General features: G+C 42.0%; 2 protein-coding genes, 1 long non-coding RNA gene and 2 pseudogenes across 13 annotated transcripts in view; 4 read left to right on the top strand and 1 right to left on the bottom strand.

Annotated features, from left to right (window-relative positions):
• Window positions 1-27,972, bottom strand: part of LOC143269255 (disks large homolog 5-like) — a 126,341-nt gene that overhangs the window by 64,089 nt on the left and 34,280 nt on the right. For all 8 annotated transcript variants that reach the window (XM_076554327.1, XM_076554329.1, XM_076554318.1 and 5 more), the window contains one exon: window positions 26,556-26,738. The gene's annotated coding sequence lies outside the window, so the exon portion shown is untranslated. The remainder of the gene's footprint in view (window positions 1-26,555; window positions 26,739-27,972) is intronic.
• LOC121826685 (disks large homolog 5-like) lies at window positions 1,531-18,189 on the top strand. Of its 2 annotated transcripts, XR_013045674.1 has the most exons (7): window positions 1,531-1,725; window positions 3,708-3,870; window positions 5,366-5,497; window positions 6,569-6,752; window positions 16,153-16,268; window positions 17,228-17,322; window positions 17,490-18,189. XR_013045674.1 is itself a non-coding variant. In XM_076554365.1 (5 exons), exons 1-4 carry the CDS (start codon window positions 1,593-1,595, stop codon window positions 6,735-6,737), a joined length of 597 nt encoding a protein of 198 aa, XP_076410480.1. In that variant the 5' UTR covers window positions 1,531-1,592; the 3' UTR covers window positions 6,738-6,752; window positions 16,153-18,189. The 2 variants fall into 2 exon arrangements, 1 of the variants encoding a protein (XP_076410480.1); XM_076554365.1 differs by having other exon boundaries at window positions 16,153-18,189.
• Window positions 10,457-14,612, top strand: LOC143269276 (serine/threonine-protein phosphatase 4 regulatory subunit 3B pseudogene; annotated as a pseudogene). The gene has a single exon (XR_013045681.1). The product of XR_013045681.1 is annotated as a serine/threonine-protein phosphatase 4 regulatory subunit 3B pseudogene (transcript).
• Window positions 11,369-14,612, top strand: LOC143269239 (serine/threonine-protein phosphatase 4 regulatory subunit 3B pseudogene; annotated as a pseudogene). Its single transcript, XR_013045662.1, has one exon. The product of XR_013045662.1 is annotated as a serine/threonine-protein phosphatase 4 regulatory subunit 3B pseudogene (transcript).
• On the top strand, window positions 24,116-24,872 carry LOC143269305 (uncharacterized). Its single transcript, XR_013045705.1, has 2 exons — window positions 24,116-24,365; window positions 24,774-24,872. It is a non-coding gene; the product is annotated as an uncharacterized LOC143269305 (long non-coding RNA).

The following is a 27,972-nucleotide window of genomic DNA, read 5'->3' on the forward strand; positions in this document are numbered from 1 at the left end:
AAAATGAGTAGCCCTCCTATATACAAATAATAAATGGGCTGAGAATAAAATCAGAGAAACATCCACCTTTACAATAGCCAAAGACAACAAAAATTCATTGGGGCAACCTATCTGATAAGAACTTTAAGTTTTAAAAAAAGAAATTGAAGAAGATATCAGAAAATAGAAAGCTCTCATATGCTCTTGGATAGGTAGAATCAACATAGTAAAAATAACGATCTTACCAAAGGCAATCTTCAGATTCAATTTAATCCCCATCAAAATCCCAACAAAAGTCTTCACAGACCTAAGAACAATTTTCAGCTTCATATGAACACCAAAACCCAAGATAGCCAAAACAATCATGTACAATGAAGGAATGTCTTGCAACATCATCCCTGACCTCATGGACCCCTATAGAGCTATATTTAAAAACAACTTGGTATTGGCATAAAAACAGACACATAGATCAATGGAATTGAATCAAAGACGATGACTTTAATCTAAAGACATATGAACACCTGATTTTTGACAAAGAAGCTAAAATTATACAATGAAAAAAAGAAAGCGTTTTTGACAAATGGTGCTGGCGTTCACACATGCTAGAATGCAAATTGATCCATTATCTGTGCCCATGCACAAAACTCAAGTCCAAATGGATCAAACACCTGAACATAAATCCAATTACACTGAACCTGATAGAAGAGAAGTAGCACAGACACTGAGAGCAACAACTAATACATGGGACCTCCTGCAACTGAGAAGCTTCTGTAAGGCAAAGAACAGGGTCAACAAGACACAATGACAGCCTACAGAATGGGAAAAGATTTTTACCAAACCCACATCTGCCAGAGGGATGATCTCCAAAATTTATATAGAACTCAAGAAACTAGACATCAAACTATGAAATGATCCAAATTAAAAAATGCGGTACAGATCTAAACAGAATTCACAACAGAAGAATATTAAATGGCCAAAAGACAATTAAGGAATTGCTTAAAATCCTTAGCCAAGAGGGAAATGCGAATCAAATGACACTAAGATACCATCTCACTAACAACCTCATAGCTTGATGAGCTCTACTGACACTGGGGGAATCTTCATAACTAACTATGTAACTTTTTTTGAGCCCACCAATCTCTAAAGTTCTGAGGATCTTCCCTGGGTGAATATTCACTTCAGAGGTCTCATCCCTACTACTCCCCTTTATCCTGACCTCATTTCTAAGCATCCTTTCTTTCTCAAATTATTGATTATTAATCTTAAGGAGGGGAAAATCCAACCCTGGACAGTGCATTTGAAGTGAGATTTCAACTTCACTTAGATAAAGTTTCAAATGAAGCAGAGGCCTAGATTTCTGGCTTTGAAAGGAGGATATACCTAAAGGCTTCCATTGTGAATCCAGAGGCTCCTGAAAATGGCACCTTGGTTTCAAGTCACTTTTGGGTGAGGTATGTAACAGGGATGAAATAGCTATACCAGGTGACATCAACACATTGACATTCTACTGTATCCTGGAGAGCCCTGGCATTCCATGTGATGTCACCAGTGTTGTGGCAACGCCAACTGTCATTGGGGGCATTTGTGCAGTGTCTTGTGTTTCACCTACAGACATGCTGTCTAGACTGAACAGGATTGTTGGGAGACAGGATGGAGAGCACAGGGAGACCAAAGGGAGGCAGAAGGAAGATGGCCTTCAGTCTCCATGTCACACATCAAGAAATACATGGTCCTGGGGACAGCGTAGTAAGTCCTGGGAAAGGGATGGGGGGCTTCCTGAAGGAGGAAGGCTTGAGCTGTTCCTTCCAGGAGTGGGGCTAAGCAGGTGAGAGTTTCTGAGAAGCAATGGGCCTACCTGCTCCTCTGAGTTCTTCAAGAGCAGAACAAAGTTGAGGATTTTCAAGGTTAGTTTGGCAGAGAGCCAGAGATGGTCAAGGCTGCAGCTGTTCTGTTGAGGGCCCTCTGCTTTCACTCTGAGTGGGAAGGAAGCACATGGGGACTAAAGAGGTTTCAGTACCAGCCCAGCAACTCACACACACTGGATGTCTTTTGGTGTGTGTCACTAATGACAGAGAGAGTAATGTCCCCTGGCCAGAGCTAGAGGCTCTCACATTTTAAATAACAACCACTAGCAGGGCAGAAACCATCAAGTATTGCTTCATGTCAGTGATCCCTAAGGTTTCTGATTTCCTGCCCTCTCACTAGCCAGTCATCTTCCCGCTACCTTGAGTGAACGACTGGGATATCACTCTTCCTGTAAGTGTTTGTTCTTGGTGTCAGAGGGCTCACCTGTGGATGTCCAGTTCATAGGTATTTTCAATGGTTGATAACATCTTTGCTAACTTCATGATGGATGGAATGTATTCTCCTGACACTTTTGGCAAAAGTTTCATCTTTACCTATGTGACTTATTGCTCTGTCAGGACCCACATAATCCTCCACCATCCTCATACATTGTAACTGCCCTGTGGATCTTCTTTGATGTGCTTATTCACCTCGTGGAACTGATCTTCCTTCCCCATTATACTGAGCTAATTTCTTAACATCCTTTATTTCTCATCTTGTTAGAGATCATCAGGAAGAGAAGAGCCATTCCTGGGCACAGTTTGGAAAATGAGTCTTGCCCTCCATACATGATGAACTATTGAATTAGAATGAACTAGATTCTAATGAATCAGAGAGATCTCTGGATTGGAAGGAGAAGGTGCTGAAGGCCTTCCCCTGTGTCTCAGGGAAGACTCCTTGGAAAGGGCAGCTTGGTTTTCGGTGAATTGGGGAAGAGTTTGTTATAAGATAGGTGAAGGCTGTTGGCAGTGACCCTAACAGTCCCTTCTCTGGAAATTCTATTGTATCCTGGAGAGCCCTTGGCATCTTTTGTGAAATCACCAGTGTTGTTACAATGCCAAATGCCCTTGAGGCATTCATTAAGTGCATATAGAGTTCACCAATCAACATGTGGGCTAGATTAAGCATACTGACTGGAAGAGAGATCTCTGGTTTTTTTAGGGAGGAGTTGAGGCCAGAACTGGACCTTCTAGTAATGGGGTTCAGTAGCTGTAATCATCTGAAGTCATAGGCCTATGCTGCTTCTCTGGGTCCCTAACGAGCAGATCCAAAGTGGGGGTTTCTGACGGTTAGTTGGCAGAGGAACAGGAATTGTCAGGGATGCAGCTGCTGTGCTAGGACCTTTTTCAGTTCATTCTGACTGTCAAAGAATGCCAAAGGAGGCATAGAACCACTAATGAGGTATCAGGGTAGCATGTTGCTGCACTTTATTCTCAGTGGATTTCTGTAGGTTTCATGGATATCTGATATAAATACCAGAGAGCAAAACTTTCCATCCATGTACCCAGGTCTGAGACATTCAGTGTCTTTTAGTCCTGCACACAGGTTATCGGCAGGAAGGTACAAATCACCAGGCAGTCCAGGACTTTCTTGCATCATAGCAGGTATCTGGTGACAATTCCAAGCCAACATGACTGGTCTTGCTTTTGCCTTTCAGGGACAGTGGGGCTGCAGTAGGGCCTGAGGCATATATCTATCCTCAGAGATTGAAGACAGACACATCGCTTATGGACCCCAGTTTAAGGATATCTGCTCTGAATTTTAGGCCTTCGTTGGGTTCCATGCATTTCCTCTCCCTCAGGCCTCCTCTTGGGACTCCACATGATCTCTCTTGGCCCTATGCCATTCGTCTGTACAAATTCACTGTGTTTATGTACCTACAGGGACTACTAGGAAGGCATCATCCACACCCTTCTTCCTCACTGAGCAAGAGCAGCAGCTGAACCAGGTGGATAAACTGACCCTTCAGCTACAGATGATGACCAATGAGAGGAATGAACTGCTGGAACTCCTGGTCCTTTATAACAACAATGAGTTGAACAACAGGTATTCATCATGCCCTTTTCTCTGGTGACTGTATTGACCCTACTGTGTCCTGAGTGCATCTGAGAGGCAGAACTGAAACCTGTAGGAGTGAGATTTGACACAGGCTGTTCTGATTCCTCCGAATGAAAAAGCAGAGCCTGTGGCCTGAATCATGATCTACAGATGGGCAGGAAGGTGTAAGATCACAACATGCATTTCAAGAGGCCTTGGCAGATATCGGCTTTTAGGAGATGCTTGATGCTCTGGGTTGAGTGTTTATATTTATTTTTGCTTTTTGCTCTGGGAATAGGCTGAAAGGCCTTGTGGTCCTACTCGTCCATCTGTGTGTCTGGAAGGCTTGAAGTTCATCCCTGCTCCTCTCTGGTCTTGTTCCTTATACTTTGAGGCAATACTCCCTACCTGCATTTCTTTGACATCCTATGTGTGGGTTCATGTGTGTCAAGTGCTCTCTAAGGGGCCCAAACATTGCAAACAAAGCAGTGGCCGGTTTGGCCCTTTTCACTTCTCTCTCCCTTGATAAACCATTAGATTACATTCCTAAATTTAGTCCCCAAAGTCCATTCCCTTTTGTGGACACTGACTCATTCTTGAAACTAAACACCAAAGTTCAACAATCAAAATTCATTACTTGGTTACACTGGCTAACCTGTCCCATCAAAGCTCAACAATTTACCCAGCACAGACTTAAACTTCTCTACTTAAAAACCCACTGTTAAAAAAGCCTGCTGCTTGCTGTTTGCCTTTGCCTGCTCAAGAGAGAGGCTCCCAAACTATGCTTGCACTGCTAGGTTAATAAATCTCCTTGTGCTGAGGATTGTGTGTCTGAGTGTGTTCTGTACTGGCTCTGAAAGGCTCACTTACTCTGTGTGTGTGTGTGTGGTGTGTGTGTGTGTGTGTGTGTGTGTGTGTGTGTGTGTGTGTCCTTTCAGATCCTGAGTCAGAGATTGATAGTAGGTCTGAATATTCACATGTCTCAAAGATTTCTGGTGATGTAAGTGCTGAGGCCAGGGAGCCCCACATTGAACATCACTGCTCTCAGCCTTTGGGCTCATCCTGGTCCCTCATTGGAATCCCCTTGCGGGTTTATAAAGCCACCTGAATGTAGTGCCTCCTCCTTGGAAATACTGAATATGAGTTCTGGGTATGCTTGTAAGGAGAAAGAACCTCTGTTCTCAAGACAGTGGGAATGTCATTGCAGATTTCAGATACACCCCCATCTGTGGCACAGACTGCTCAGACCTTCTTAGCCAGCTAGTCTGCTCCTAGAGGTCTACTGAGGGAGCTCATGTAGCCCTGTCTCCTTCCCTATTGACACCCAGCCTTTCCTGGCCATGGGACAGTAAGGCAAGTCTAATGCACATCAGGAGGTCCAGTATAGAATTCAGGGTTTGACATCCAGTGGGCTACGGTAGTATAAAACAGAACCTTAATTCATGTGGTCCCTGAGGCCTGTATTCATGGGGTTGTTTGCTCCTGGGGTCATGCCCTACCACAGGCTGAAATCTGAGCTGGAGATGCTGAAAACACAGCATAAGAAGGAGATGTCAGATGTAAAGAAATTCCCCAAGGAAATTTGTGAGTCTTCGTACAAGTGCAAAGAGCTGAGTGAGCACACCAACTCCTACCGGTGAGTGCCTAATTTAGATGGGACCCCTGAAATTGTTAAGGACTGCTTCTGGTAGTCTGACATTTTCCAGTCCTGCCTGATGCATCTGTCAGGAGGAATCTGTCCCATCCACCTCCTGCAGCCAAATGGTCCCAAAGACACACACAGAGAGACTTATAGTACTTACAAACTGTATGGCCAATGGCTTAAGTTTCTGGCTAGCTAGCTCTATCATCTTAAATTAACCAATTTCTATTAATCTATGTTTGCCACATGGCTGCTGCATGGCCAGGCTGCTGGCATGTTGCTCCTTGGGTGGCAGCTGGCACCTCCTCTACCTCTGACATTCTTCTCTGTCTCTCCTGGATTTTTCTGCCTGGTTCCATCCTGCCTTGCCATAGGCCAAAGCAGCTTACTTATTAACCAATGGGAGTAACACTTATTCACAGCACACAGAAGATATCCCACAGCAGCTTCTTCCCTTCTTCACCTTTGAACAAAGCTGGGCTCTGGTTCTAGACTGTTTACCTCTTAGCAAGCAGCCTGCCTTATAGCTCTTAGACTTTTGCCTCCTAAACTGAGTTCTCCTAAGAGTGAAGAGTCTGAAAGCCCCTCCCAACATTTTCCTGTCAACTTCTGGAGCTTCTAGAGAGAAAACATGGTTTGCACCATGAATGGTTTCTGTGGCTCTGGCAGGAGCTTACAGAGCTGGTTTCTATGGGAAACATGGATGGAATGTATTCCCATTGGGTCCTCTGTCTCCCTTACTGCATGGTTTTCCTCTACCTGCTCATGTTTCCCCAATACTGTGAACAGTTAAGCACCAGGGGGTGTGTGGAGGAAGTGGGGGATCCAGTTTTCATAGGTACATGGATCCCTTTTGCTGTCAGCGTATTCAGAAGTAGTTTGAATCTTTCTGTAATTTGCCTATTCTCTGGCTTTGGCCTGCACCTGAGTGATGCTGCAATGGCTAATGTGGGTTCCTGCCCAGGGTTCATGGGGATGGGGACATGGGACCTTGCAGGAAGGATGGTATTAGGAGGCACGAGGGGCAGATGAAGGTAGAGCTCATCATTTTTGGTGACATTTCAGCACCCTCTACTGTCAGCTCCTGAGTGAATGGACTCAGCTAAAGGGAAAAGTGAGCATGTTGAAAACGAACAACAGAAAGCTGCATGGGGAGCAGATTTTACTACAAGAGTTCTGCAAGGAGGCAAGGAGCCTCTGTGAGGAGGCCCATGAGAAGATCTATGACCTCTAAACAAAACAGCAGCAGGTAGGTTGAAGCAGCAGGTCCAAGATGCCCACCTGTCTAACCATACACACACATATACACACACCCATGTAACCATCTACTCACTTATGTAACTGACCCATGCCATGCAATAGTTCATTTCTGTGATCAGTCACAAGTCTTTCTGGTGAGTTAGACTCTTGGAAGGCACTGCATGACTGCCAAGGAACCCTGCTGCTCTGCTAGAAGCTGCAGTACATTAAGGGAGATTAGTAAATCACATACCACTCACCTATGTGTCAGTATGGTAGGAGCAGTGTTATGATGGGAGCCACTTAGGGAGTGGCACAGAGATCTGAGTGAGTGAGGTCAAGGGTCTTGGTCTGTTTGCTTGGCATGGGTGTTATGAGATCAGAGGCAGAAACAGCATGGAAAGAGGAACGTCCTAGAAAGAATAATACTCACCTTCATATGGAAAATCAAAAAACCCAGGATAGTCAAAAGAATCCTGTACAATAAAACAACCTCTGGAGGCATCACAATCCCTGACTTCAAGCTCTACTATAGAGCTACAGTAATAAAAACAGCTTGGTATTGGCATAAAAACCGGCATGTGGACCAATGGAATCGAACTGAAGACCCTGACATTAACCCACACACCTATGGACATATAATTTTTGACAAAGAAGCCAAAAGGGTACAATGGAAAAAAGAAAGCATCTTCAATAAATGGTGCTGGCATAACTGGATATCAATGTGTAGAAGGCTGCAAATAGGTCCACATCTGTCACTGTGCACAAAACTTAAGTCCAAGTGGATCAAGGACCTCAACATAAATCCAGCTACTCTGAACCTGCTAGAAGAGAAAGTAGAAAGGAGTCCTGAATGCATTGGCATAGGAGATCACTTCCTAAATATAACACCAGTAGCACAGACACTGGGAGAAACAATCAATCAATGGGACCTCTTGAAACTGAGAAGCTTTTGTAGAGCAAAGGATACGGTCAACAAGGCAAAGCAACAGCCTACAGAATGGGAAAAGATCTTCACCAACCCCACATCTGACAGAGGACTGATATCCAGAATATATAAGGAACTCAAGAAATTAGACATCAAAACGACCAACAGTCCAATTGAGAAATGGGCTTTAGAATTAAACAGAGAATTCTCAACAGAGGAAACTCAAATGGCTGAAAGACATTTAAGGAATTGCTCAACATCCCTAATCACCAGGGAAATGCAAATCAAAACAACTCTGAGATACCACCTTACGCCTGTCAGAATGGCTAAGATCAAAAACACTGAAGACACTTTATGCTGGAGAGGATGTGGAACTAGGGGAACTCTCCTCCACTGCTGGTGGGAATGCAAGCTTGTACAACCACTTTGGAAATCAATATGGCGCTTTCTTAGGAAATTGGGAATCAATCTCCCCCAAGATCCAGCTATGTCACTCCTGGGCATATACCCAAGAAATGCTCAATCATACCACAAGAGCACTTGCTCAGCTATGTTCATATCAGCATTGTTTGTAATAGCCAAAACCTGGAAACAACCTAGATGCCCTTCAACTGAAGAATGGATAAATAAATTGTGGCACATATACACAATGGAATACTACTCAGCAGAGAAAAACAATGACATCATGAGGTTTGCAGGCAAATGGATGGATCTAGAAAAAAATCATCCTGAGTGAGGTAACCCAGACTCAGAAAGACAAATATGGTATGTACTCACTCATAGGAGGATGCTAGATGTGGAACAAGGATGACTGGACTGCTACTCACATCACCAGTGAGGCTACCTGGAAAACGGGACCCCAAGAAAGACACAGAGAAATGGATGAGATCTACATGAACAGCCTGGACATGAGTGGGAGCAATGAAGGGCGAGGGTCAAGGGAAAGAAAGCGGGAGATCTTAGCTGGATCAATAAAAGAGAGGAAGAACAAGGAATAGGAGACCATGGTAAATGAAGACCACATGAGAAAAGGAAGAAACAAAGCGCTAAAGAGGCCCACAGAAATCCACAAAGATACCCCCACAAAAGACTGCTGGCAGTGGTCGAGAGACTGCTGGGACTGACCTACTCTGCTGATGGGATGGCCAAACACCCTAATAGTTGTGCCATAAACCCATCGAAGGACTGAGGAATCTGGATGCAGACATACACGGTTAGGCCCTGGGTGGAGCGCTGGGAGTCTAATTAGTGAGAAAGAGGAGAGTTTATATGAGCGAGAATTGTTGAAAAAAAGGTTGGATAAAGCACAGAGGCAAATAACCAAAGGAATGGAAACACATCAACTATGAACCAAAGGCTGAGGGGCCCCCAACTGGATCAGGCCCTCTAAATAGGAGAGACAGTCGATTGGCTTGATCTGTTTGGGAAGCATCTAGGCAGTGGTACCAGGTCCTGGGCTCATTGCATGAGTAAGCTGTTTGAAACCTAGGACTTATGCAGGGACGCTTGGCTCAATCTTGGAGGAGGGGACTGGACCTGCCTGGACTGAGTCTATCAGGTCGATCTCAGTTTTTGGGGGAGACCTTGATCTGGAGGAGGTGGGAATGGGGGGTGTGCTGGGGGGAAGGGGAGGGGGGCAGGAAGGGAGAGAACAAGGGAATCTGTGGCTATTATGCAGAACTGAATAGTATTGTAAAATAAAAAAAAATACTAAATAAAAAAATCAAGCAATGGATCTATTTTAAAATTAATAAGTAGACTTCTTTTCTTTCACAGCATAGAAGTAACTTCCCAGGAAATATCTGGTTTGTCTTACTGGCTTCACACATAGAACCTGACATTTTGATGCCCACTCTAACATGTGGCTGAGTTCTTAGGAAAGATTCCTCCTCATAGTTGTATAGAGTGCGCATTTCAGGAAAGTGCTGTGGGTGACCCAAGTAGCCTCCGACTGACTGACCTGGGGCTGTTTTCATATAATATGCACTGTAATCTGGTCAAAAGTTGTTGGGTAATGACAACGGAGATTTCCGTTTTCAAGTGGAATCAATGTCTTTTGTGTCAGAATCTGGGTAGGTTTAGTGAGGAGACTATGATGGGTTAATTTGGATCTATCAGGAGGCTTCATGTCCAGCCCTCTTCCATGGGCTCTTGGTATTGTGTGGTCAAACTCATTTGTGCAGCGGTTGCTATTTATCTGTACAATCATTGAGTCTGTGATAAAAACTGTCCTAGGAGGGGAAATAATTTCAGGCCAGGGCAGAAAAGCCTGGCTGTGTCTAAGAAGCTTGTAGACAGCAGGGAGGACCCACTACCTCTCCCTGTAGTACAAAAGGAGTTGCAACATTCCAGCCTCCTCCCTTCCCCTTCTGGGTTCAAGAGAGGTAGGTGTGTGTGTGTGTATTTGTGTTTTCTTATGTGTAATTTTGTGGGTATGAAAATATGTGTTTGAGCCTCTATGTGTATGTTCACTCACTCACGGAACAATGGAACATCTTTAAGAATGGTGGAGACAGGGCGGGTCTGTAGTGGTTCCTGCAGCAGCGGCGGCGGCGGCGAGCGAGCTCGGGGACACCGGGGAGGCATGGAGGCTGTGCGCAGGGGCGGAGGAGGGGAGCAGAGGGCACGAGCGCAGGGCTCCTGATGGCTCTCGTCACCCCTCGCGGCTAGGCCCTGGGAGCCATGGTGAACTCGGGCCTCTCCGGAGCCGCCGCCGCCGGCTCTCAGGAGTGAGGGGCACCGGCGAGGGACAAGGAGGCGGCGGCCCGAGCGGGGCCAGCGCCACCATGTCGGACACACGGCGGCGGGTGAAGGTCTATACCCTGAACGAAGACCGGCAGTGGGACGACCGCGGCACCGGGCACGTGGCCTCCACCTATGTCGAAGAGCTCAAGGGGATGTCGCTGCTGGTGCGCGCCGAGTCCGAGGGATCTCTACTCTTGGAGTCAAAGATAAATCCAAATACTGCATATCAGAAACAGCAGGATACATTAATTGTTTGGTCAGAAGCTGAAAATTATGATCTGGCTCTAAGTTTTCAAGAAAAAGCTGGCTGTGATGAGATCTGGGAGAAAAATTGTCAAGTTCAAGGTAAGGACCCATCAGTAGAAGTCACACAGGACCTCATTGATGAATCAGAAGAAGAACGATTTTAAGAAATGCCAGAGACTAGTCATCTTATTGACCTGCCCACATGTGAACTCAGTAAACTTGAAGAGATTGCTGACTTAGTTACCTCAGTTCTTTCCTCACCTATCCGTAGGGAAAAGCTGGCTCTGGCCTTGAAAAATGAAGGCTATATCAAAAAACTACTGCAGCTGTTCCAAGCTTGTGAGGACCTAGAAAACACTGAAGGCTTACACCATCTGTATGAGATTATTAGAGGAATCTTATTCCTAAATAAGGCAACTCTTTTTGAGGTAATGTTTTCTGATGAGTGTATCATGGATGTCGTGGGATGCCTTGAATATGACCCTGCTTTGGCCCAACCAAAAAGGCATAGAGAATTCTTGACCAAAACTGCAAAGTTTAAGGAAGTTATACCAACAACAGACTCAGAACTAAGGTAAAAAATACATCAGAGTTACAGGGTACAGTACATTCAGGACATCATTTTGCCTACACCGTCTGTTTTTGAAGAGAATTTCCTTTCTACTCTTACATCTTTTATTTTCTTCAACAAAGTTGAAATAGTCAGCATGTTGCAGGAAGATGAGAAATTTTTGTCTGAAGTTTTTGCACAGTTAACAGATGAGGCTACAGACGATGATAAATGGCGTGAATTGGTTAATTTCTTCAAGGAATTTTGTGCATTTTCTCAGACATTACAACCTCAAAACAGGGATGCTTTTTTTAAAACCTTGGCAAAATTGGGAATTCTTCTAGCTCTTGAAATTGTAATGGGCATGGATGACTTGCAGGTCAGATCAGCTGCTACAGATATATTTTCATATCTGGTAGCGTTTAGTCCATCTATGGTCCGAGAATTTGTGATGCAAGAAGCCCAACAGAGCGATGATGATATACTTCTTATAAATGTGGTGATTGAACAAATGATCTGTGATACTGACCCTGAACTAGGAGGTGCAGTTCAGTTAATGGGAATTCTTCGTACTCTAATTGATGCAGAGAACATGTTGGCTACAACTAATAAAACTGAAAAGAGTGAGTTTTTAAATTTCTTCTACAACCATTGCATGCATGTCCTCACAGCTCCACTTTTGACCAATACGTCAGAAGACAAATCTGAGAAGGATAATATGCTTGGATCTAACAAAACCAATACAATTTGCCCTGATAATTATCAAACAGCAAAGCTACTTGCCTTAATTTTAGAGTTACTCACATTTTGTGTGGAACATCACACATACCACATAAAAAACTATATCATGAACAAGGACTTGCTAAGAAGAGTTTTGGTGTTGATGAATTCAAAGCACACTTTCTTGGCCTTGTGTGCTCTTCGCTTTATGAGGCGGATAATTGACCTTAAGGATGAATTTTATAATTGTTACATCACCAAAGGAAATCTTTTTGAACCAGTTATAAATGCCCTTTTGGATAACGGAACTAGGTACAATCTCTTAAATTCAGCTGTTATTGAATTGTTTGAATTTATAAGAGTGGAAGATATCAAGTCTCTTACTGCACATATAGTCGAAAACTTTTATAAAGCACTTGAATCGATTGAATATGTTCAGACATTCAAAGGATTGAAGACTAAGTATGAACAAGAAAAAGACAGACAAAATCAGAAATTGAACAGTGTACCATCTATATTGCGTAGTAACCGATTTCGCAGAGATGCAAAAGCCTTGGAAGATGATGAAGAAATGTGGTTTAATGAGGATGATGATGAAGAAGGAAAGGCAGTTGTGACACCAATCGAAAAATCTAAGACTGAAGATGATTTTCCAGATAGCTATGAAAAATTTATGGAGACTAAAAAAGCAAAAGAAAGTGAAGACAAGGAAAACCTTCCCAAAAGGACATCTTCTGGTGGCTTCAGATTTACTTTCTCCCATTCCCCCAGTGCTGCTAATGGAGCAAACAGCACAAACAATAAGTCTGTGGTGGCTCAGACAACACCGGCAAGTTCTAATGGGTCCTCTTCCAAAACTACAAACTTGGCTGCATCAGTAACAGCCACTAAGGGGAGTTTGATTGGCTTAGTGGACTATCCAGATGATGAAGAGGAAGATGAGGAAGAAGAATCATCCTCCAGGAAAAGACCTCGACTTGGCTCATAGAATACTTGCTGGGAGACTCCCAACACATGGTCTTACTAAAACGCTGCAGCTGCTCACTGAGCTCAAGTCTGACTCGGAAAGCTTTCTCATGGAACTCAACACACACACGGAGTAGCAGAGACTCAGTTATCAGATAGGAAAGTGTAGTTGTTTAAGAAAAACCAGGCTCCCCGAGAACTTAATTGTTTCCTACTGATTAACGGTTTGCCTTTTGGGCTGTCCGAAATCAGAAGAGGAAGAAGAAGAAGGAATGATTGTTGGAGCCTGGGTGAAAGCTTCCCAGCGAGGAAAGTCTCAGGTTTGGGGGAGGAAGGGTTGTTAAGGAAGGGTTGTTAATGCAGGGTTGCTTCAGGGGGTCCAACCTATAGAACATCGTGAGACTTCAGTACCCAATAACATTGCTTGTATAATGGTGCTGGCCATGTTGTTGTTTTAATCAGCTGCCTCTTTTTGAAAGAACTTTTTTATGTAAAACAAATTGAGCTGTAATTTGAAATGAAGTTACGTTGTTGGGACCATTTCTTTAAAGATTTCACAGAAGTCAGCCTTTGGTGTTTGACAGGACATATACCCTAGGTAACAGCACATACCAATTTCTTTACACCAGAGACTTCTAGTACATTCAAAAAACAAAAAAACCAAGCTGGGTTCCAAATGGATAGTTTTCTTAATAGAACTTTCAAAGTCAGCACTTTAGAGGTAACAGCGGTATTCTGAAATGGTCCTCTTGAAAACTCAGGAGTAGCTAGAAGAGGGTGTTCCCAGTACTCCCCCAGTACAGACTTTCTGCTTTCTCAGTAAAATTAGGTCTGGGTCTTCTGGGGCTGCTGACAAATTTATAGAGACAAATAAAGAATGGTGCTGAATTAAGTGGCATTTACTATCCAGAAGCCATTTTATCCTAGAGTCACGCAGCATAGCATGGGAAATTTTTCCACAGACAAGGGTGTAACATGAAAGCTGCTTTTTTAAGAGAGTAAAAAGCACATTCCATGTACGTAAATGAATTTAAAATAATTGAGGCAAACTATTGAGAGCTTTTATTTTTAGAACAGCAAGTTAATTGTAAATATTTTAATGTTAGTTTGCTCATCTGTGATCTGAGATCATTGCTGAGATGAGAAAAATGACCCCAAACAACAATTTAATGCATTGGGAAAAATAAAAATAAAAATTCCAGCTCCAGTCTTTCAATCAGCTCTGTAATGTGTTGTGGGTCCATTTTTCCTGGAATAGCTTAAAAGCAGTTTCCTGTGTTGGAGATTTTGGAGTTAATTTTAATTTTGGCTATTGTTTGGAAAAGATGGGCTGTCTGTGTAGATATGAAGTATAGTTTTTCCATAAAACAGATGTTTATTTTGTATTAAAAATACCACTGTACTTGTTTTACACCATTTGTATACATGTGATGATATTGATGTAAAATTAGAGAATTAAAATATGACCCTGTAATTAAAAAAAAAAAGGGAATGGTGGAGACAGATTTGAATGAGAAAGTATTGTGCCTAATCTGGTTAGTACCACTTTGCATCAGTCAAAGAACAGGTGGTGTTGTCCATCATTCTGCATGTCCACACAGCTAACTACAACAAAACACAGAAAACTGATGAAGGCTAAAAGGTTTTCAGGTATTTTCAGGTTTTTCAGGTAGAGGCAGAATTATTTATCTGCAAAGAAATCCTCAGGATAAAAACAAAGTAATAGGGTCCATAAAGGTGAGAAAGAGGCTACTGAGAAGAGGAAAGGCTGCCTGAGGGTTTGTGTCCTTCTCTGCTCTGGGCGAATGGTGGCTGACCACTGATGACTTCCCTGCATCCTGTTTTGTTCTTCTCCACATTGTCTGCTGCCATTTTCCTTTCACCTTTGCCTAACCTTGGTTCAGCTAACCTTGTCCTTGGAGCTTGGCCTGGACTTTATTCCCTGAGGAATTCTGCACTGCAGAGGTGCTTGTGACTGCATCTCAGCCCAGCAGAAGTCCCACAGCTATGCTGAGGTGTGAGAAGAGGCTGTCTCAGTGCACCCATTAGGCTCATCACACTCTAAAGCACCCACTCAATGTTGTGTCTGCAGCACTCAGAAGCTGCTTTTATTCCAAACTTCTTCATACTGAGTTAAAATCGGCCTGATGGAAGGTTGGGAGAAATGAGAACTATCAGATATTAGTAGGAGTGTAAGATGTTGTAGCCCTGTGAGAAGCTCTTTAAAATTATTCAGAATGTTGAATGCAGACTCCAAGTGGACCATTGATTCCAGAATGGAAAGTAGGTGTCCACAGAGAAGAGAGGACAACAGGGTTACAGCAGGACTCATCAGAACACCCCCAACTAGAAACTACTCAGATGCACATCCTTGATGAGTGCAAACATACAATGTGGTCCATGGAATATAGTTAAACATGGAATAATACATGCAATCCTTTCGCTGAGTTAGTCAACCTTCTGTTACTCAAAAAAATACCTGACACAGTCATCTTACTTGGAGGAAAGGTTAATATAGACTCCTGAGTTTAGAGATTTTCTAGCTTCTGAGCATGGTGCTTTGGGCCTAAATTGAGGCAACCTGTGCTTTAGAGAGCTTCTTTAGGAGGAAGCTGCCCTCCCTGGAGGCACTGGGAAGCATTGAGTGAGAGCAAGGGGCTAGCCCATTGCCATCCAGTGGTCCTGTGCTGGGGAACTAAGCCTTCAATTCTCAGACTGGAGAACTTGCTAGGAGAGCTTGGATTACTGGTAAATGATCCCTGGGGTTCACCTGTCTGTGTACAGGTTTACAAGGCAAGCATTACATTGACTTATCTGCATACTGAATTCTTCTCCCAGATCACCAGGAATGCATGTGTTATACAGACACACAGGCAGGCGACACCTGCACATATAAAGTAAAAAAAAAAATGAAAAATTATCTAAACAGCGTAAAAGTACACAATCTTTTCCACATCACTGTGTTCAGAGGATCATGCCTTTTCCTTTCTCTCTGCTGGAATGTGGGTAGAGAGGCTGTGGGTTAATGAAAGGTCACTTTCTTCTTCATAGTATCCCAGGTGATCTCATATTACATCAGTGTTATCTGGTAAAGCAAACATGGAGACAATGTAGTGTGCTTGTATGTATGCATCCATGTACATGTGTGTGTTCAACAGTGTGTGTGTGTATGTGTGTGTATGTGTATGTGCATGCGTCTATATGTCCAGGGGTACAGACAACCCTCTCCTAAAAACACAATGTTCTAATGAACAGGAACATCAAAGACTTGAGGAAGATCTTCAGTCCCTGATGAAGCAGAAGGAGCTGCTCACCCGGCAAAGGGACTTGGCAGCAAAGCTGCAGCATCATTTCACTGTGTCCCAGATGAGGTAGGAGCCCAGGCTTCCAGAAGCAGGGGATCTAAGTGGCTCCACTGTACCTGGATATCTGTCCTCTTGAGTTTCTGTTCAATTGGTAAAGCTCCTAACCACAGCCAGTGAATGAACACCTCAGAGTGTAATTGCTGGCTCAGTCAACAGGAACTTCCGGCTAGGAAGCAATATGCTTTCTCCTTGGTCTTATGGGGATTGTGTCCCCTTCTTCCCTTCTGAGAACTCTAGTATGCTCCGAGTATCTCAAATATAATGTTTGATCTCCCCACAAATATTCCCATGGTAGCCATAAACCTAGAAGGGGAATCATCAATCATGAAAGAAAGTGTGTCCTCCTGAAACTTTATTTTCCATCAGGAACATCACATTTAGAGATGAGTGTCTACCCTTTGGCAGATTTGATTACAGCACACTCCTGCTGATTGCAGGCTCTCTGCAGTGTTTATCAGTTTCTCATGAGAAGATTTACTCTGGTCATGAACAGAGTAGGAGTTGACAAGTTAATCCCATGCAGGGGTCTGAGCTGTAGGATTAATCAGAGCTTTCTCTGCATTGCTGTGTAGGCTCCACTAGAGGGCAGGCATAGAGTTTTCCAGGAGGTTCACATTCACCTGGTATCTAACCAAGGCCAGCAACATTTGTCCTGACCTGTCCCTCAGACTTTGTCAAACTGATATTTCTCCAAAATGATGTCTTTGGACTGTTGGGGAAATATGCTGTTTCTTCTAATCCAGCACACTGTGTATTTTCCAGTTCAACTTCTAGCAGATTTTAAAAGCTGAGAAAAAAAAAAATCCTGCCCAGGTGCTCTCTGACCCTTTTCCCTTGGGGAAGGAGGTAATGAGCTCAGCTGAAAGGTAATGCTCGATTGTCTAGCTGAGTAGATCTCGTGAGGGCTCAAAAGCTGACATGGCAGGTCCCCCCAGGCTTGTGTCCCAGCTGTCTTCCTCCCCTAGGTTTGAAAACCTCCAGCAGGAACTGAAGCAGACCACAGCCCAGGATGATAGCCTCCTGCAGATGGAGCTGCTAAAGCAGAAACACTATGTCTCAGGCAAGTAAGCCACCATTGAGCCCCATCCTCAGCAGCCAGGGTGTTCATGGGGTGTGTTCCCTTCCTTAACTTTTGTTTACTAGGGGTGAATAGGCCCTGATTTTCTTGCCATGTGCACAGCAAAACTGTTTCTGAATCATATTTTCTTTTTTGATTTTCCCTGACAGTACCTGTTAAGGAGACTGGGAAGGCTGGAAGAAGCCAAAGACACCTTGAAGGCATGACATTCTACACTCCAGGTTCAAGGCCTCCTCAGAAAATGCCACCTCTTTTCAGCTTTGAACACACTCGTGAGGCAAATATCAACCTACCATGAGGCGGTCCAGCCACAATCGGATCCACATCTGTTGGCTCACTATCCCCAGATAAAAGTTTGTGTAAAAACAAGTCTAATATACAGAGAACACAACACAAATTACTAAGAACCCTGACTCCATATGTGATGGAAATTTGACAAGGAATACGGTGTCAATGTCACACTGCATTCCAGACAGACCACACCAAAAGCATAAGATTCTCTCTAGTGCAGTTTTCAAGCTGAAGCCATGCCATGGGCAAGTGTTGCTGAAGATAATTCACTACAGAGAATACGCCAGTTCCTCACCTCTTTTGCTCTTCCATAATGAAATTCCAAAGGAAACTGAAATTTTCATTTTTTTTTTTTGGTTTATATCTTAGGATATTTATGCTTTGGTTTTTGGTTTTCTTCATTTTTGTTTAAGGTTGTGTTAAATTTTGTTATACTTTTCTTCTTGTCATTGGTTTAATAGTTTGCTAAGGCTATCAACTGTATATAATGACTGCTGTTTTGAAAACTCCCATTGAGTAAAATGAATGTATTTTATGAATAAAATAAATTTCAAACTTTTCACTCTAAGACTCCTCTTTAGTCAGATGAGGTTTCACATGCCTGCAAACCCAGAAATCACAGGCTTGGATGTATCTCAGTAAGTTCCTGGAACCTTGGGCTGCACACAGATTTCCCAGCCATGGGCCTCGGGGCTACACAAGGGGGTGGCGACTTGGATGTTGGTGAATAGCCTACCTGACGGATACCCACTACATAATAGAAAAATTAGACATATTGTATCCTTGAGCTCATATATTTAGCTACCAGTAAAATGTTGCACACTGTACATACATGTTCACGGAACTTCATGTAGACCAAATTAAAGGGAAACACAAGTATATTGTTCCAGGCCTCTCAGGAAATGAGAACGCTCATTAAACTTGTATAAGGAAATCAGGAAGTAAAAAAGCAATCTGCCTCTGGTTTTCTTGAAATATATCATGAGTGATAAGTGAACAGCAGAGCTGATTTCCTGCAAGACAATTTAGGATACTTTGTGGCGCTTTTGTTTATACTTATGGGTGTTTTGCCACCACATACATGCAATTCCCACAAAGGCCAGGTGAGGGGAGATTCCACCTGCATTTTAAGTTAAAAAGGTTTGTTAGCTGTCTGTCCTGTGATTCTTCTGAGACAGGAATAAATGCTCTTAATGGATGAGCCATCTCCACAGTCCCTGCATTGACTCTTGTCCTCCCAGCCATGTGTGCTGTATTAGGTGGATTGGATCACTCCCCACCAAAGACTGAAGTTTATTGAAAACTGTAGGGACAGGCATGCTAATTGTCTTAGACTGCCACACATCCATTTCAGGGCTCTCATAGGTTCAGGATCCTGCCCAAGTCTCACTGACTGTGAGAATGGAACAGATTTCTAGGTCTCTTCTAGGCTGACAACACCTATTAAGCCTGTCTGATGAAATACAGAATTGAGAAGACCCTCCTGGGGGTGGAGGTAGGGTGAGGAATCCCTCTTGATGGTCCAGAAAAGCAATGATGGGAGGAACCTCATGACTAGAGGGAGTGGATAGAGTTTGCGTCAGGGGCACATGTCTCTGGTGCAGAGTGATTCTGGGCAAAACTAAAAAAGGAGAGAAGTGGTTGAAGCTGTTCTGTTACCACAGCAGATCTCAGAATATATTGAGAAAGTTCTTCCAGAGACTGATTTACCCTGGTGAAGCTCCTCTGGAATAGATCTGACTCCTGAGACTGACAGTGAGGCAGAGATTTAATGTGTAAAGAAAGTTATCCCCTGGGTCTCCAGACTGGAGCTGTCACAACAAGGGTAAAAAAAAAACCTATTGTCCTCTGATCTTCCTGTGTGTGGGAGGGGGGTGCCAGGTCTTACCCCACTGAAGCTAAGACATCTGGTTTTTAATTCCTCACTTAAGCTAGAATCTCTCCATCTCATGTAATTACTCATTTAATTAATTACTGTGTGTTCCATTTGAGAAATTTCAGACTTGTGTTATTTTACTTTCTTGCCAGAAAGTATAGAAACCTAGTAGGCCAGCATCAAATCATCACCTAAAACACAGGTTAAGGGAATGTGACCATGTGGAATTCATAACTGAGATAAGGTTGTTGTGAGACCCAAACTACTCTAAAAGTTCTCTACCTGGCTGGTGCATTGGTCATGGTTCCATTGGTCTAACACCTTATTGAATGAATTTCTATATATACAGAAGGCTATTTTTTAGAATGACTTAGAGGCTGTGCTCCAGCTATTTGAACATTGGCTGGCTATGATGACAAAGTCCAAGAATCCAGCAGTTTCTCAGTCCACTACACTTGATGTATCACCCATCAGTAGTATAGTCTGGAATCCCAAAGAAGTTGGCTCCAATGCCAGTGACGGAATGAACTTGCTAGCAAGGTGAGACCAAGCAGCTAAAGAGCAAAAGCTCCGTTCTTCCATTTCTTTATATGGGCTTCCAGCACAAGGCCTGGCTGATTACAGGTGCAGTTTTTGGGCTCAAAACATCTGAGGTAAAGATGTTTCTTTCTCCATCAATATCTAGGTTAAGGGAATGTCTTCCTTATGAAAAGATCTGATTACATGTGTATCTTCTGTCTTCAAATTAAGTAAGAATACCTCACAGGTGTGCCCCTCCATATTTGGGTTTTGCTTAATTGCAGATGTAGTAAATTTCACAACCAAAAAGAGCCATCACAACTTCACCCCATGTCAACTTGACACACAATTATATCTTTTTATGTCATGATTAATTTCCAAATGTAAAACAATAACCAGGTCATAATAATGCCTAAACATGATATAATAATTCCAAGTACAAGGTAAACATATTATGTATTAGACCAGCTCAACATTATGCCTAGCATGATTTAACTATCCCTGTACAACTGCAAGCACATTATAAAGTTAGAGTAAGTAGCAATGTCCCTTGAGGGACATTTTTAGTATCTCAAATTTAAAATGATAAACATCAATATTGTCCCTTCTTTTGTAATGAATGTTTTTTTTTTGTTTTTTTTATTGCTTGATTTTTCATGGATGTGTTTAGGTTCTTTGGGTTGAATTTTCCCTTCTAGTGCTTTCTGTAGGGCTGGGTTTATGGACAGGTATTGATTAAATCTGGTTTTATCCTGGAATATTTTGTTTACTCCGCCTATGGTGATTGAGAGTTTTGCTGGGTATAATAGTCTGGGTTGGCATCCGTGCTCTCTTAGTGTCTGCATAAGATTTGTCCATGATCTTCTAGCTTTCATAGTCTCCATTGAGAAGTCTGGTGTTATTCTGATGGGTTTGCCTTTATATGTTACTTGGTCTTTTTCCTTTGCGGCTCTTAATATTTTTTCTTTGTTCTGTGTGTTTAGCGTTTTGATTATAATGTGGCGAGGGGACTTTTTTTTGGATCCAGCCTAATCGGTGTTCTGTAAGCTTCTTGTATCTTCATAGGTATTTCTTTCTTTAGGTTAGGAAAGTTTTCTTCTATGATTTTGTTGAATATATTTTCTGTGCCTTTGAGTTGGTATTCTTCTCCTTCTTCTATCCCTATTATTCTTAGGTTTGGTCTTTTCATGGTGTCCCAAATTTCCTGGAAGTTTTGTGTTAGGACTTTTTTGTCTTTAGTGTTTTCTTTGACTGACAAATCTATTTTCTCTATTGTGTCTTCAGTGTCAGAGATTCTCTGCTCCATCTCTTGCAATCAGTTGGTTATGCTTGTTTCTGTAGTTCCTGTTCGTTTAGTCAGGATTTCTATTTCCAGCATTCCCTCAGCATGTGCAATTCCCACTCCTCCTAATTTGTTCATTGACCTCCATATGAATAGAATGTGAAAATGGCATGGTGTGTATTGTATGTTCATTCTCTCTCTATCATATGTATGTATATAAGTGTTTCCCTTATTCTAAATAAGTAAATAGATAGATGTTATTATTTTAAATTCCGATCAGATTTCCATACATTATTCATATGAAATAATTTTTTAAAATAATGAAAAAAATCAATGCAGCTCACAACTCTTTGTAACTCTAGTTCCAGAGGATTTGACACCCTCACACAGGCATACATGAAACCAAAACACCAATGCATTTAAATTAGTGAATAAAAAATTAAATTTTTATAGGAGCTAGTGGGGTCAGGAGCCCCACAAGCATGCCACAGAACTAAATAACCTAGGTTCATAGTGACTCAGAGCCTGAACCACCAACCAGGGAGCATCATGGGACTCACCTGCATATATTTTTCAGTTGTATAACTTGGTCTTCTTGTGAGACTCCTAGCAGTGGGAGCAGGGCTTGTCTCTACTGACTGCTTTTGGGACCCATCATCCTTCTGAATTGCTATATCCAGCCTTAATAGAAGAAGTCATGCCTAGTCCTACCACAACTTGATATGACATGGCAGGCAGATATTCATAGGAGGCCTGCACATTTCTGAAGAGAAGAAAGAGAAGGAGGAATGGATGTGGATCAGGAAGATTGGAGTTGGGTGGAGGGTTGAAAGGAGAGGATGGAGGTGAAATTTTGGTTAGGATGTAAAAACAAAAATAAATAAATAAAATCATTCATTCTAAAAGAAGGGAGAATATTGATGTTTATCATATTTAAATTTGGGATACTAAAAAATGTCCCTCAAGGGACATTACCACTTATTCTAACTTTTTATTGTGTTTGTATTTGTACAGGGATTGTTAAATCATGCTAGGCATAATTTTGAGCTGGTCTAATACATAATATGTTTGCCTTGTACTTGGAATAATTATATCATGTTTAGGCATTATTATGACCTGGTTATTGTTTTACATTTAGAAATTAATCATGATATAAAAAGATATAATTGTGTGTCAAGTTGACATGGGGTGAAGTTGTGATAGCTATTTTTCGTTGTCAATTTTATTACATCTGGATTAACTAAGACCCCAATATGGAGGGGCACACCTGTGAGGTATATTTGCTTAATTTGAAGACAGAAGATCCACACAGAATCCAGCTCTTTGTGGTTGGAAGACATTAATCCGGATGTTAATGAGGAAAGTAACATCTTTAACTCAGATGTTTTGAACCAAAACCTCATCTGTAACCTTAGCCAGGCCTTGTGCTGGTAGCCCTTATACAGAAATGGAGGAAGGGAGCTGTGACTCTTTAGCTGCTTGCTCTCACCTTGCTAGCAAGTCCATTCCTTCACCGGCATTGGAGCCATCTTCTTTGGGATTCCAGACTATACTACTGATGGGCTGAGATATCAAGCATTGTGGACTGAGCAACTACTAGATTCTTGGACTTTGCCATCATAGCCAGCCAAGGTTCAATTAGCTGGACCTCAGCCTCTAAGTCATTCTAAAAAATAGGCTTTTGTATATATAGAAATGCATTCTATAAGTTGTTACCCCATAGAACCCTGACCAATACACCAGACAGAGATAAAACTTTTAGAGTAGTTTGGTCCTCACAGCAGCATTATGTCAGTTATGAATTGTACAGAATCACTGGGCAAGAAAGTAAAATAACACAAGTCTGAAATTTCTCCAATGGAACACACAGTAATCTAATTAAATGAGTAATTATATGAGATGGAGAGATTCGAGCTTAAGTGAAGAATGAAAAACCAGGTGTCTTAGCTTATGTGGGCCAAGACATGGCATCACACACACACACACACACACACACACACACACACACACACACACACACACACACACACACGTCCTCACACATTAAGATCAGTAGACAGTAGGTACTTTTTGCTCTTGATAGTGATAGTTCTAGCTTGGAGGCACACGGAATTACTTCCTTTACACATTAAATCTCTGCCTCACTCTAGTCTCAGAAATCAGATCTATCCCAGAGTAGCTTCACAAGAGTAAATCAGTCATCTTGAAGAATTTTCTCAATATAATCATGATCTGCTGTGGTAAAAGAGCAGCTTCAACCACTTCTCTCCTTTTTTAGTTTTGCCCAGAATCACTCTGCACCAGAGACACGTGCCCCTGATGCAAACTCTATCCACTCCCTCTAGTCATGAGGTTCCTCCCATCATTGCTTTTCTGGACCATCAAGAGGGATTCCTCACCCTACCTCCACCCCCAGGAGGGTCTTCTCAATTCTGCATTTCATCAGACAGGCTTAATAGGTGCTGTCAACATAGAAGAGATCCAGCAAATCTGTTCCATTCTCACAGTCAGTGAGACTTGGGCAGGATCCTGAACCTATGAGAGCCCTGAAATGGATGTGTGGCAGTCTAAGACAATTAGCATGCCTGTCCCTACAGTTTTCAATAAACTTCAGTCTTTGGTGGGGAGTGATCCAATCCACCTAATACAGCACACAGGGCTGGGAGAACAAGAGTCAATGCAGGGACTGGGGAGATGGCTCATCCATTAAGAGCATTTATTGCTGTCTCAGAAGACCCACAGGACAGCTAACAAACCCCTTTACTTAAATTCCACGTGGACTCTGCCCTCTCCTGGCCTCTGTAATGATTAAGTAAAGTCAAAATGTTGCTATTAACGTACATTTAAAGTACCTGACTCTTTCAATTGTAAATTAGAACATTTACTTAATATTATGTGAAAATATGCACATAAAGATTACTTCTTAAGCACAGGATATTCTATGTAATGACAATTCTGGATAAAAGCAATCTTGAAAAAATTATCACATGTCTAAGCAATTTTTGGTTTTGTTTTTTTCTACCTAAGGAAGACTTTTGCTGTGAAAGTTTGCACTAGGTAAGTGAATATGCTTTTCTTTTGGTAATCTCTGTTTTGTTGTGGAGTCCCTAACAAGGAACTAAGATGGGTAGAAACAAATGATAAGACTCTCCTCTTTTTAAAAAAAAAAGTACTCTCCTCTCAAAAACATCTATTAGCCCCACCATAATGTGTTTTATTATGCCTTCTCAGTATATCTTGGAGGTTTGTTAATTTGAAAGTAAGAAGCCCCCATAATCTCATAGGGATTGGCACTATTAGGGGGTGTGGCTTTGTTGGAGGGAGTGTGGCCTTGTTGGAGGATTATGTTACAGTGGGGGAGGGTTGAGATCTCTTATGCTCATGCCATGCCTAGTGTCTCAGAGCACTTTTTGCTGCCTGTGGATCAAGATGTAGCTTCATCTCCACATTTTTCTCCTTCTCCAGCACCATGTCTGCCTGGCCTCCTTGTCCTGCCATGATCATAATGAACTAAACCTCTGAAACTGTAAGCCACCTGATTAAATGTTTTCCTTTGTAATTGTTGCAATGGTCATGGTGTCCCTTCACAGCAATGAAACCCTAACTAAGACAGTAGGTATCCAACATAATCACAGAGAACAATGGACTCAGGAAAGAATTCTACTTCTGGACGACCCTTTGAGCATGGACTTTGGAATAAACCAGCTCTGACACAGAATACCTTGTAAGGGTTTGTACATTTAGGTCTATTTGTTACATATGCTTTTAGACCTGTATTATCCTTAAAGACACCACTGTAGAGCAAGCCAAGGACAATCATTTCACCATGCTAAGTAGAAATCTGGGACAGCCATGTGTCAGGCAGTGGGTAAGAGCTGATCTGTTGTTCTACACTGAGTAGCAGCGTGCAGTAAGAAATACCTTTCTCTTGTGTTCTGCCTTTTTGCCTATTACTTCAGACATGACCTTTCACCCATTGAACTAGAACTTTCCCAACACATGCAGTCAGCCCACCCAAACCATCTCCTTCCCATGCTACTCACCCTAGTTACCTCCATGTCTTCAAAGCCTAGTATAATAAAAGTTTCCTAAGTCTACACAGAAACATAAACTAGTCCATGCAGGAATTAACAACTCGACTTCTAGGCAACTAAAAGATGTTTTAGATAGAGACAGTAGTGGCCACTACCATCACTGAGAATGATACCTCATAACTTATATATATATTGAAGACTGCATTATTCAAGTGAGAAAAAATTTAAAAAATAAGATTAATATTAAAGTATTGAAATGATATACAGTTATAGAAAAAAATGTGTTGAAGGAAGTTTTGATATTCATTTCTAGATACTGAAATCAAAGATTATTTCTCATGTTTCTGTTTTTTGAAAGTTACAGTTTACATATTTTCTAGTCAGGCAAAACAGTGTCTCTGTTGTGAATTAAAAAGTTATGCCTTTCAAACAAACATAACAGGTACTCAGAGTTGAAGGTAGAAAAGAGCTAACACAGCAAGGTGGCCACTCAGAAAGTTCTGCTGCCTCCTTGGCTGGTGTCTGGGAGTTGAGATTTCAGTTTATCTTTATATTTATATACACATGTATATGCAAATAAATATGGTTGTACATATTACATATACCATATAGATACTTGTAAAAATATGCACATAACTATACCCATAGTTCTGCAGACAACATGCATACCATACACATGCGTACCAATACCACAGAGGTTGTTTGTTTCTTTTTATTTTTTCTTATGCCAAATTATTGTACATCTAATTAATTTAATGAATATTTCTATGTGTCTGCATATGGGTGTGTGTGGGTGTGCATGCAAAGTTGTAGACAAATACATGATTCTAAATGTATGAATGTGGGCACATATATCTGAGTATAGTGTGTGAAAAAGCATGTGTGTATTGTGGCACAACAATGATGGTGCCCTGATCCTTTATGATGGGTTGGTGGCACTATTACTTTTGGGTGGGGCATGCTTGATCATGCTGCATTCTGTGCATGGAATTTCCATGCTTCTAGAATACTGATGTTGTCTAAGATGTTGCTAACAATGTGTACATGTTTTAGGATCTTTCTTAGATGGATATCTACAATCTATGTTACATGGTAAGCCTTCAGATAACATTTGACACCAAGCATATGTAAGTTTTCAGTTTCTCCTTCCTCTTTTACTGCACTTTCAGATTATGGTAAATCATCACCATCAAGTAAAACTAAAAACACTTACTGGCTATCCAGAACTTGGTGAAGACCAGGAAATTGTGGGTTCCCAGGATACAATGATGTCGACTGGAAGACTTCCAGGTGGGGCGTTCCTACTGTAACTGTTACCACAGGCATCCAGGCTGAGACAGCAAAGAGGCATCTCTGCTGGGCAACCATGTAAGTTCTCTTCTTCTGGATTTGGCTGCTACAGACAGGAAAAGCATTTCAAGCTCTGTGATTAGATAGCTGGTTTTATTGAGGCTACCCTGCCTAAATCCCGTTCGGCTTTGAAGATAGCATAATGCTTACACAGCATCTAGATATAACAGGAAGAAATTCCCAAGAGTTTTTCTTTTCTAACTGAGATTTTATTGGTTAAGGACCAGTAGAAAAACATGTTAATTCAATTTTGTTTTCTTTCTTTTTGCATGCCACAATTCTTAAGTGTAGGTTTCCATCCTCATAAGATAGAGGAATTGAACACTGTGATACCTTGACAAACTCCTCAGATCTCTAAGATGCCTCCTTCCCACTACCCTTAAATATTATATTAGGGTGAGAAAAAAAGCATGTATGGTAAATAAATAAATAAATAAATAAATAAATAAATAAATAAATAAATAGGAAACCCAACACTAAGGAGACTGAGTTAGTATTGCAGGAAATCTAAGACCAGCCTTGAGAGATAAACTGTCAGGGAAGGAGAGAGGCATGAAGGCAAAGGACAATGGGAGATTGGGAAGGGGTTTTCTCAAAGTGGGATATGTCCACTGTTTTCTACTACTAATCTGCACTAGCATTTGTTAGAAAAGGTGACAACAGCTGAGGCAGAGTCAGCACCTGTCCCAGGACTCCACTTTCCAAAATGAGACAGGATGAACTGCTGTTACACTGCTACCCAGTGAGTGACAGCCTCAGAAGTCATCAACTACCATGAGGAGAGGAGGTAGGGAAAGCCTCATGGCTTTCTGCTTTCTGGTCAATCCCACTTCAAGTTGTGTTTAATGTTGGTGAAGGGACCGACTAGAGGGCAAATTAAAAACAGCTGTTTTCCCCAAGCTCCAGGTACTGCAGATGGCACAATACCAGCCTCATGATCAGAGAATCTTGAAGATAAACTGAGTCTCAGAAACGATAGACCAGTATTTGAACTGTGTACATATGGCCTGAGTCTGCCCCATCCCCACTGACCTTCCTCTTCTCAGCAGTGAACTTCTGTAGTAGGAAAGGATGATTGGATGGGAAACTGTCCCAAAGCAATGATGATAGCTGTAGCCTTTGGGCACCTTCCCTAGTTATCAGTCCAAAAACATCCACATAGCTTGACCACCTTTGTGCTCCCCTGAGCAGAGTGAGGCCTGGCCTCTGTGACACTCCATAAGGAATCATTTTCATGGTTACATGTGTGCCCTTGACAGGTTGACAGCTCACTCTATTAA

The sequence above is a fragment of the Peromyscus maniculatus genome, chromosome 18 (assembly GCF_049852395.1).
Source record: "Peromyscus maniculatus bairdii isolate BWxNUB_F1_BW_parent chromosome 18, HU_Pman_BW_mat_3.1, whole genome shotgun sequence".
In the NCBI taxonomy this organism is placed as follows: domain Eukaryota; kingdom Metazoa; phylum Chordata; class Mammalia; order Rodentia; family Cricetidae; genus Peromyscus; species Peromyscus maniculatus.